The sequence below is a fragment of the Temnothorax curvispinosus genome, unplaced genomic scaffold, assembly GCF_003070985.1.
Source record: "Temnothorax curvispinosus isolate PA1 unplaced genomic scaffold, ASM307098v1 QBEX01013298.1, whole genome shotgun sequence".
Taxonomy (NCBI): Eukaryota; Metazoa; Arthropoda; class Insecta; order Hymenoptera; family Formicidae; genus Temnothorax; species Temnothorax curvispinosus.
Window position 1 is genome coordinate 1 of NW_020223078.1, and position 9715 is coordinate 9715.

Genomic DNA, 9715 nt, shown 5'->3' on the forward strand with positions numbered 1-9715 from the left:
GCTTTATCGCATAAAGATTTAAATTGTTTAAAATTTTACTTGAAACTGATTATTATTGCAAATTTTGAAAAATTTTCCAAGTTTTTTATCTTGAATAATATAATAATATGCCTTTATTCGATTCATTTTTAAAAGGTAAGAAAGCGTCGCGTCAGAGTGAGGGATTATTGTAGGTGCAAAACTGGATGCCGTAGAACTAATTGCAAATGCATAAGTAATCGAATAAAATGCACCGAGAACTGCGATTGTCAACTAGAAAAAAATGCCGCAGGTTGCAATAATGTAAGTATACATATTTAATTAATGTAATATCTTTCTTTGATTAATGTATTATATATAATAAATACATAACTAATGTATTTTTTAGCCTTTTTCTCAGGAAAATGATGAGGCTGTCGACAGTAGCAATGCTACTGAGACAGCCTCATCACAAGAGGCTATTATTGCAAATTTAAAAGCAGAATTAATATCTAAAACGGAATTAAACAACAAATTAAACAAATTAAACGAAGATTTACGTTCGGAAAACGAAGATTTACGTTCGGAAAACGAAGAATTGCAAAATTTGAATCAAAAGATGGATAAAGAACGCAGAAAATTACTGCATTACGTGATTCACGAAATGAAGGACAATATAAAAGTATTTTGTCGATGGCGTCCACGAACGCCGGAAGAAACTAAGCAGATGAAAGCGTAAGTAAATAATTGATTTAAATAAATAATTGATTGCAAATACAGTTGAAAAGTAGTTGCAAAAGTGTATATAAAATAATATATAATCATATATAATAAATAATGTATATTAAAAAATTTTGTATAAAGTTTTTGAGAAGATCAAATGTGGAAATTAAAAAATTAATAATACATTTTCTTAATTCTTTTCTTAATTTGATGAGTTTCTTTCAGCACGTACTATAAATAAAAATATATTTTATTCAAGGGAATAAAAGAGATTATTTTGATATTTTGATATATTGTTTGTTACAGGTTGTGTAATATAAGCTTCATTGACGATTGTACTATTGAAGTGGGTAAATCGGATGGATCAGATGCAATGAGCTGCAGTGGAAATAAGCTACAAGGAACAAAACAAAAATTTTCATTCAATAAAGTATTTGCTCCGAATGCTTCGCAAGCAGATGTGTTCGAAGAATTATCCCTTTTAGTACAATCAGCAATTGAAGGATATAATGTTTGTGTATTTGCTTATGGTCAGACTGGTTCTGGCAAGACATATACTATGGAAGGAAAATCTGAGTTAGAGACTGAAGGGATGATGCCTAGAACAGTATGTTTTTATATATATTTATAATATAATATATGTATATATGTATATGTATGTATGTATATATGCGTGTGTAATTAAATAATACTTTTATATAAATATTTAAATTTACGACTGTAATTTAACTTTTTAGAATCAAAAAGAAAATCGAACGTGTATGTAATTTCAGGTACGTTATATATTCAGTGAAATGGAACACTTAAAACGTCTTGGCTGGAAATATCGAATAGAAGCAAGTTTTCTGGAAATTTATAACGATAATATCGTTGATCTTCTCGATTCTGAACCAAAAACACACGAAATACGAATGGTTGACAATAAAGGTCAAGATTTATGCGTTAGCAACCTTCAGATCAAAGAAATACACAGTCCAGAAGAATTACACGAATACCTACGAACTGCACAACACAACCGAGAAGTTGCAGCTACTCAGTCAAATAAACGGTAATTTTGTTTATTATATGATTAAATATTTATTAGGATATATAATTTAACATAGAATTTAATTTAAAATTAATAATAATTTGCATTTTAGATCATCCAGATCGCATTTAGTAGCAAGAATGCGCTTGATTGGTACACGTGTTACGAAACAAGGGTCAATTTCCACAATAGGAAATCTGAATTTAGTGGACTTAGCCGGGTGTGAACGTTTGACAACCGAAAGACCTCCTAGCCCGAACAGGGAATTAGCGGCAGCTAAATATATTAACACATCTTTAGCCAATCTTGGCAACGTAATTTTAGCACTATCGAAAAAACAGGAACATGTACCTTATCGAAATTCGAAATTGACCCGTTTGCTTGAGCCTTATCTAGGAGGCAATTCAAAAACTTTGATGTTATTAAATGTATCTCCATTAGACGAACATTTAAACGAAACATTAAATTCACTGAAATTTGGTAGTAATATAGCTAATAATTGCAAGACATCAGGAAGTATTAAACGACCGAGCCCGCGAATAGAAAAACGGAAAAACGTGACATATTTAGGGGTGTCACCCCTTCGCGACTGATTTTAAGTCGTGCTCCTGCCATCACGTTGCTCCGAGTTCGTTCGGCCGAGTCCGCGCGGCGGTTCCACAGTGACCACACAGTTCGCTCTCCGCGGCTTGCCGTGTTACCTCGAAGTGAAACGTGGTTTTCCTCCCTTTTCCGGTGTGCTGTGTGCGCGTACACTGCGTGTGTGTATATATGTAGCATGATTTATTTTATTCTTCACGTTAGAGTTAATAGTTAGTGTTAACAATTGGAAAAAGTGGCCTTTATGCGAATAATAATTGTAAAAAAAAAAAAACGTAATTTTGTGGCAGAATATATTTATTACACTGTAAATGTGCATTTTTATTTCAGAAACATCTTTAAAAATAAATTTAATACCGTGTTAAAATTAAGTTCATTATTCATATATTTATGTTGGTAATCTAAAAATTTAATTCCATAGTCGCAATATAACTTGTCTCCATAAATATAATTTCTCAAGAATTGATCGTTTTTTAATCTCATCGATACGACAGTATGCATGTTTAGACAACGAGAAAAAGGCAACCGCGAATGCCGACGGACGGCGTTGGACGACAAATTCGGAGCTTCGAAATACGATACGCGACACCAAATAAATCTCGAGAAATACGTTTATTTTAATATTGTTATATATGTATTATTTAATTTAAGAAATTTAAAAGTAACATTAATTTTATTATTTAAAGTATTTTATTTAAAATATAAGGAATATATAATGGGATCTCAATTAATATTTTGTCTTTTTTTTCATAAAATCATCGTCGTCCAGTTTATACTCTTACGAATTCTATGTTTTTGGGTACATCTTCAATATAAGTTTACATTACAGTAAGCTAGCTCCCTTAGGAAATAGTTTGGCAGATCTAATGTAACATGTCCTGATCGACGTTCTCTATCACGTCTTATCACGTCCAATGATTGCTTCTCGACGTTCTTCTCGTCGTTCCGCAGCTTCCTCCAAAGCAAGGAATGCCAAATCCTTGACCTTGTTTTGCGCGGTATCACTTTTGCTCAATACCGTCAGTAGTTTCATAATGCCTTTTCTCACAAGTTTTGCAGCAACATCTTTCGTGCTTCTAATCATATTTGTCACAATTAAAATACCTTTTTCTTGCACCTCACTGTATGGACTAGTGAGTAAAAAGCGTAGAGATTCCAGACAGAAATTCGAATCGTAAATCTGCTTGCAAGCCCCTTTGTTCGCCTCTGTCACCATCATTAGAGCTATAGCTGCTGACAAGCTAATAAGTACATTCGCGTTCTTGCACAACAACATAGGATGCTTAACTCGAGAATTGTCCTGCTCGAAATATTGGACGGCGACTTCATGGCTTAAAAACAACAGGTTTATAAGTGTTAGGGACCCACATTTCAAACCATTATCCTCGTCATTCAGAAAGGCCTCGATTTTCTGAAACACCCCCTCCTTGCATATATGTTCTCGCATGCTGCCGTTGACTTTAGCAAGGTCGCACAAAACTAATAGAGTCGCAGAATTCTTCAAAATGGAACACTCCGGATTTAGGAGATTTAATGATCGGCCGAACAACCTCCATCATCATCTGACCGGGAAATGCAATCTTAGGATGTTTGTTGAGTCCCAGAAGAACCAGGGCTTCCGAAGCTTCCTTTTTTCCCTTGTCCGTGCCGTTCAGCGCTAACAATAACAATGCCTTCGGGCCGCCTTGTTGAACCACTATTTCTCTCACTTCGCGCGGACAGCATATCATGTTGAAAATGCGGGCTATCAATTCCTTGCAGTTCTGGCTGTCCATTTCAGCGAGGCTCGCCAGAGCGCTAATCACACCGGCCTTCGCTAACACGCTTCTTCTTCCCACTGCGTTTCTGTCGAACAGATTATATCCCTCGAAGTAACGTTTAGCAAACATTACCAATTCTATCATCTCAGGTATGTGTTCTTGCTCGACATAAGCGTTGCAAAGGTTCACCAACGTCGTAAGCGCGGCATAGAGAACCGATTGATCGTCAGTCTTGGTATTGGATCGAGCCAGCTCGATCATTGCTCGAATAGCTTGTTGGTCCTCGATCAACTCGTCTTTGACGTCGTCGTCGAAAGTGAGGTACGACAAGCCTTTAATAGCCCATTTACTCATATCTTTTTCCTTCTTGGGATTAATCAGGAATCGTTTACAAATCTTGGATAACTTCTTCGTCGCTCCATACGGGAACAGTTTGATAGTCGGAGAGCAGAGTCCGTTTTCGAAAATGGTTAACTTGCATAAACCCACTAACGCTCGAATCCGAATTGAATCATGCTTAGAATAATACAGGTTCTGCAATATATCTCGACCTCCCAATATGAATTTGTTGGCCTTCTTACATTTGGTTATAGCGGCAACGATACATTCGCAAACCACTTTCTGTTGCAGTACGTCATCCGCTTTCGCCATGGCGAGGATCATCTCAACAACTTCTTTTGTACAGATAATTGAGTCCGCAATGTCTAATGGGCCGAATATTAATGTTATCGCAAGTACTATACGCATCTGTAAAACAATCGATTAACAAATTATGATTTTTTACATTTTGTGAACCAATAAATAATTTAATAAATATCAATACAATTACAGTTTTATTTAATTTTAATTAAAAATAAGAAAAATCTCTGGTCGCAAAAACTAAAAGAAATTAAGCTTTAGAAAAAAAAACTATGAAAGAAAAAATCAAATTCTTCAATAAATTTCCATGAAATTCTATGTAGCGGGTAGGAGCGCCCGAACAGACGGCGGCGCAACCGCCACACCGAGCGCGCCCCTGCCGAATGGCAACCCATTCTCCATGTCCTGCCGGAGCGCGCGCCAGCTATATAGCTTCTCTACGCGACACGCCTATTACCTATTGTTGGTTGGCGATAATGACGACATCAACGACGCACGATTGCGAGTGGCGCTCACGTTCACACACATTAATCATTCTTTTACGTTATAAAATATATAAGTTCTCGTTATACGATATATACAAGTCTTTTCTAAAAATAAAAGAGAAAAGAATCCTTTAATTGCAATCAAGATACGGTTCGAGTCTCAGCTACGTGCAGTAATTACAAGTAGAGTTCAGTGGAGTTTCACGTTTGTCGCTATTGTCGCTAAGCAAATTTGTTTTTATTTTTTTTAGAGAGTTAAGAAAGAGTTAAGATTTTTATAAAAATCTGCTGTGTATTCCATATAAATATATAATAAAAATCGCTTATTATTTATCTCTTTATGGTACATATCATAAATAACTTGATTTAGAATTTATAATAACTTTGGTTGTCGTTTTAAAGTTGAAAGATCTAATATTCTACTAGGACAAGTGGTTCCAGATGTTTGTACAAGAGGATATCGACGTAGCGCAGGACTATTGTTTACAGCCGCCAGTCTAAAATCGTGTTTAGATGAGGCTTTGTCAAATATTTGTTCAGTACCTAGAAAATAAATAAATATAGGTTACAACGTTACATGTGTTATATGTCAGCGAGTAATGCTCATAATAGCGCGAGACAACGTTATAAATGTATAATTTTATATCACTTTTACACACATGCATGCACGCACGTGCACACATTTTATATTATTTAATTCCGTTTAAGTGACGTACATACACCAGTATCATCTCATTGCTCGATATACTCACTCTCTGCTTGAACATTATTCTTTCCTGGGAGAAGTTGATATCTTTCTAAATAACGCATTGTAGCTAATGACATATTGGTCCCTTGCATATTGCTGAGCATAAGATGTTTCAATGAAGATGATTCTTGTTTATGCCACGCTATATCGGCCAGTTGCTCGTCACTTAAATACTTTAATGCCAACGCTTTCATATGCATACTCGTATTTGTTTCGTTTACAACGCTAGTGGCGTGTGTCATATTTGCTTGATGATCCAAACGGGGATAAAAAGATGAATCAAAGTCCAACCTTGAAAGAAAATCACGTATAATTATAATTGCCCTTATCATTAATATATTATTACCATCATCGTCATATATATATATAGTAATGTGGCCAGTCAGTTTTTGTTTCAAGAAGAAAAATAATTCGCAGATTTGAATCGCTAGATTTAATTCTATTTAATTTGAAATAAAACGTAATATTAAACGTAATATACATACGTCTTGTTACCATTGGACTCCCTGTGCTCCGTGTTATCAGTTAGACTAATCCCAAGTCTCCGAAGTTGTTCCAAAGTGGCCGCTTTAACAGTGTTCAATGCCGTTCTAGTTTCCGTATCATTTTCTTGTTCAACGTTGCGTGCTGTTTTATCATGATTTAGATCTTTATCTTTATCGCTTGCAACACCAGAATTTTGTAAAATTTCATTAACTTGTCCCAAAACATTGTTGTAGAAGGTCCAACCTATTTTTGAAGTATGCCTCAACTTATCACTCTCATCGTCACTCGTATACTCCTGCATCTCAACGTGAATACTTGGTTCGGGAGTTGGTGGAGGTCTCTCGAGTATCTTAAGATCACCTCCGCTCAAAATCATGCTGTCACCTACGTCTTTACGTTGTCTAACCGTAGCGTCGGTTTCTCTTGGGTTGTTTCTATGATTATGATAGTAGTCCGTAGTTGCTGGTGAATGCACGTCACGTAAAGAATGTCGATCAATGTTTGTCTCATAGCTCTTTTTCCCGTCTATCCTAACGTAATCGTTCGTTTGTTCGACAACGTGCGCTTTACCGCACGTGTTTGGCCGTTTCTTCGCCGTCCGCACTCGGTTATCCACGTTCACGTCTTTCCCTATGCCTATATATATACCTTTGTGCGTTTCCTCCCGATTTAAATCAGTAGACAGATGTTGATACATCTTTGAAGATTCTTTGACGGAAGAACTCGCGTTGAACGTACTACTTTGCTGTTGCAAGCTAGAAGACAAATAACTCTCCGAATCTTCGACTATATTCTCTAATTGCGCTGCTCCAGGCTTGCGCGTAAATGTATTCTTATATCTATTAACAGGCTCTGCTGTATCATGTACATTTACGGTATTTGTTCTATTAATATTGTTACCCTCTCTGTGAGCTTCAAGATTCTTCTCACATATTTCAGAATCTATCAGAAACGGGCTGTTTTGCACGGTAAATTCGAAACTTGTCATAACGCCGATCGAAACCTTTTGTTCCACAAAAGCCTTTGTCGCGTGCTGTTCCAACAACTCTGTTTCTACTTTACTATTATTATTATTATTATTACCAAAGTTTTCTAGATCTTGCTTCTCTACAACAGACGTACTCTGCGAGGCCACATTTTGCTTTATACCTCGATTATGAGACTGCGCGAGGGACGAGGCAAAGGCAGGGTCATAACACGTTATCGGGTATCTGAATACTTGATTTGCAAGAGGTTGCGAACACAAGCACATTGATCTGTTTCTGAAATTTTCTTCCTGCAATCTTACTAGTCTATCTACCTGGAGTTGTAAATTTTTGATCTGTTCATTTTGACTATTTACAAGCTGCAACAAAGTTTTCACCGTTTCGTTATTGTCGACGTTGCACGTTGAGTAGCTAGGTATATGAACGTGTTGATGTCCAGGGGTCTGAAAATGTTGAGCGTGTTTCAAAGTATCCGAAATAGTATCGCTCGTAGTTGTTTTTTGTACCGACGCGGAAGACAAGGGTCTCTTGTTCGAAGATAAACGAGTCTGATTTTCGAGTTTATAAGAATCCCTGGTATTAGAACATTTAAACTTTACACTTTTCTCATACATTCTATCATTCTTATTAGCACTCGACACGTTTTCATGCTTATCTCTAGTTTCTGTTTGCTCTCGTCGCTTTTGTGCAGAAGCCTGATTTTGTACGCCTGATGGCGACGCACACGTATAGCTATAAGAGTTGTCACACAATGGCGAAGCATGCGTCGTACTTGCACAAGTATTCTCTCCAGAGTATTTCTGTTCCTTCCAGGCCGCGTAAGAGTTGGGACTGCACGAAATAGGATTATTGTCAGAGACCCGCACCACGCTCGCTGATCTTGCTGGCGACGACGCGGCACTTGCATCGTTTGACTTCCTCGTTATGGGCTTTTCGAAGATCAAAGAGATCTCGGGCACAGTCGGCGCTACAAAGCACTGTAAATTGTCTGAAATTATTTCTGCAATACTTTTTGGTATGTTGTATGTAGCTAAACTACACAAGATAAACAAGATGAGAGACAAAAGATTTGACAGAGGTAATTTGAAGAAGCAACTTACATCGCGTTTAGTTATAGGTTTCGGTACGACTCTCGGTTCAAATTCCTCTTCGCCATCGTAAGGCTGATAATGCATGTTGAAAAGTTAGCTATTATTATTACGAGGTGGTAATCTGTACAAAATGGGCAGTGGCAGTAGGCTGACTAGGCTCTTTAGCGTCACGAACGCTTGCAAAGATGTACAAAATATAATTATCATTCCATTTCCATGCGAGTCAGAACTCAGGATCACGTTGACAAATGTCAGCTTTTGACAATGACAATTCAAAATGCTTCGAAACCGATGGAAAAGAGTGGTTTCTCTTTCATACGTTTAACCTAACCTAACCGTTGCCCTTGTCTGCTTGTCTCTAGAGCAACAGCAACGCCGCCTGTCGTCGCTGTCCTTTTTGGGCTGCGTTCGGATTCCCCACCCGAGTGCTAAAAACCCTATAGTATATGTCACGTGCACTATAGATTTCCCCACTCAGGTGGGGAATCGGAACGCACCCTTGAGTGTGAGAAAGGTGTAGAGGGTGTAGGCACGCGGCGTTCTGATTGGTGGCTTGATTCGCCATATGTTTTGGACCAACTACGAGGGAAACTTAAATTATTATTATCAATAAATATATTGAGACAAGAAACAAAAATTTGTTCACGAGCCCGCGCGGAAGCGCTGGACGTATGTACAAAAAAGTAATTAAAGTGATTAAACGACAGCTATAGGTGTCTTAATTTGCGAGCGAGAGGATTATTACTCGATTCGATCCCGGGGTACGTGGGTAAATATTCGAAATCGATAAATTCGAAAGTGGCATACATATGTTAACTAGGAACGAGGAACGACGAAAAATCGCGAAAAAGAGACGTAATATCTCGTATATGAAATCAAGTAGAAAAGAAACGTGACGTAATCGGGCAATCGCATCGATACTTCCTCAGTCACTTTCACCTGTGCCCTACTGCCCACCTCTATGAAGTTGGCCGGACAACTTCAACGTTCGCGGGACAGCCATAGAGATAGAACAAAGCGTTGAGTTGCCGGCTTGAAGCGAGTTTGTCCGGTTTGTCGGAGATCCGACCAATCACTCTCGACCGCACTTGTAAATACGCCGGCTACGGTCTCGCGAGTGCGCGTGCGCCGGCGTTCTCCAAAATCTATCCATGGGGGGAGCCATTTAGCCATTAGCGAAGCAGACTCTGCAGACTGCGAACGATTAGCGAC

The 9715-nt window shown here is 37.8% G+C and overlaps 3 protein-coding genes across 3 annotated transcripts; 1 reads left to right on the forward strand and 2 right to left on the reverse strand.

The window, feature by feature from the left end:
• Window positions 1–135: 135 nt before the first annotated feature.
• Window positions 136–2506, forward strand: LOC112463468 (protein claret segregational-like; the record flags this gene model as incomplete). The annotated part of the gene is made up of 5 exons (XM_025029894.1): window positions 136–282; window positions 368–693; window positions 988–1288; window positions 1455–1729; window positions 1821–2506. Coding segments are annotated over 5 exons (1530 nt in total), but the record flags the coding sequence as incomplete, so codon positions are not given.
• A 697-nt stretch (window positions 2507–3203) lies between these two features.
• Window positions 3204–4731, reverse strand: LOC112463470 (protein unc-45 homolog B-like). The gene is made up of 2 exons (XM_025029896.1): window positions 3859–4731; window positions 3204–3806 (listed from the first exon to the last, which is right to left on the reverse strand). The coding sequence occupies exons 1-2, from the start codon at window positions 4729–4731 to the stop codon at window positions 3204–3206; spliced, it is 1476 nt and encodes a 491-aa protein (XP_024885664.1).
• A 769-nt stretch (window positions 4732–5500) lies between these two features.
• LOC112463469 lies at window positions 5501–8836 on the reverse strand. The gene is made up of 4 exons (XM_025029895.1): window positions 8513–8836; window positions 6426–8389; window positions 5945–6231; window positions 5501–5735 (listed from the first exon to the last, which is right to left on the reverse strand). The coding sequence occupies exons 1-4, from the start codon at window positions 8585–8587 to the stop codon at window positions 5566–5568; spliced, it is 2496 nt and encodes an 831-aa protein (XP_024885663.1). The 5' UTR covers window positions 8588–8836; the 3' UTR covers window positions 5501–5565.
• Window positions 8837–9715: the final 879 nt, after the last annotated feature.

Excerpts from the sequence above, each read along its gene's own strand:
- LOC112463470 (XM_025029896.1), bottom strand. The coding sequence starts at position 4,731 with ATGATCCTCGCCATGGCGAAAGCGGATGACGTACTGCAACAGAAAGTG. Across the intron at positions 3,807-3,858 it reads CCGGTCAGATGATGATGGAG|AATTCTGCGACTCTATTAGT; the intron begins GTTGTTCGGCCG and ends TCCATTTTGAAG.
- LOC112463469 (XM_025029895.1), bottom strand. The coding sequence starts at position 8,587 with ATGCATTATCAGCCTTACGATGGCGAAGAGGAATTTGAACCGAGAGTC. Across the intron at positions 8,390-8,512 it reads AACCTATAACTAAACGCGAT|TGCTTTGTAGCGCCGACTGT; the intron begins GTAAGTTGCTTC and ends GACAATTTACAG. Across the intron at positions 6,232-6,425 it reads GAGTCCAATGGTAACAAGAC|GTTGGACTTTGATTCATCTT; the intron begins GTATGTATATTA and ends TTTTCTTTCAAG.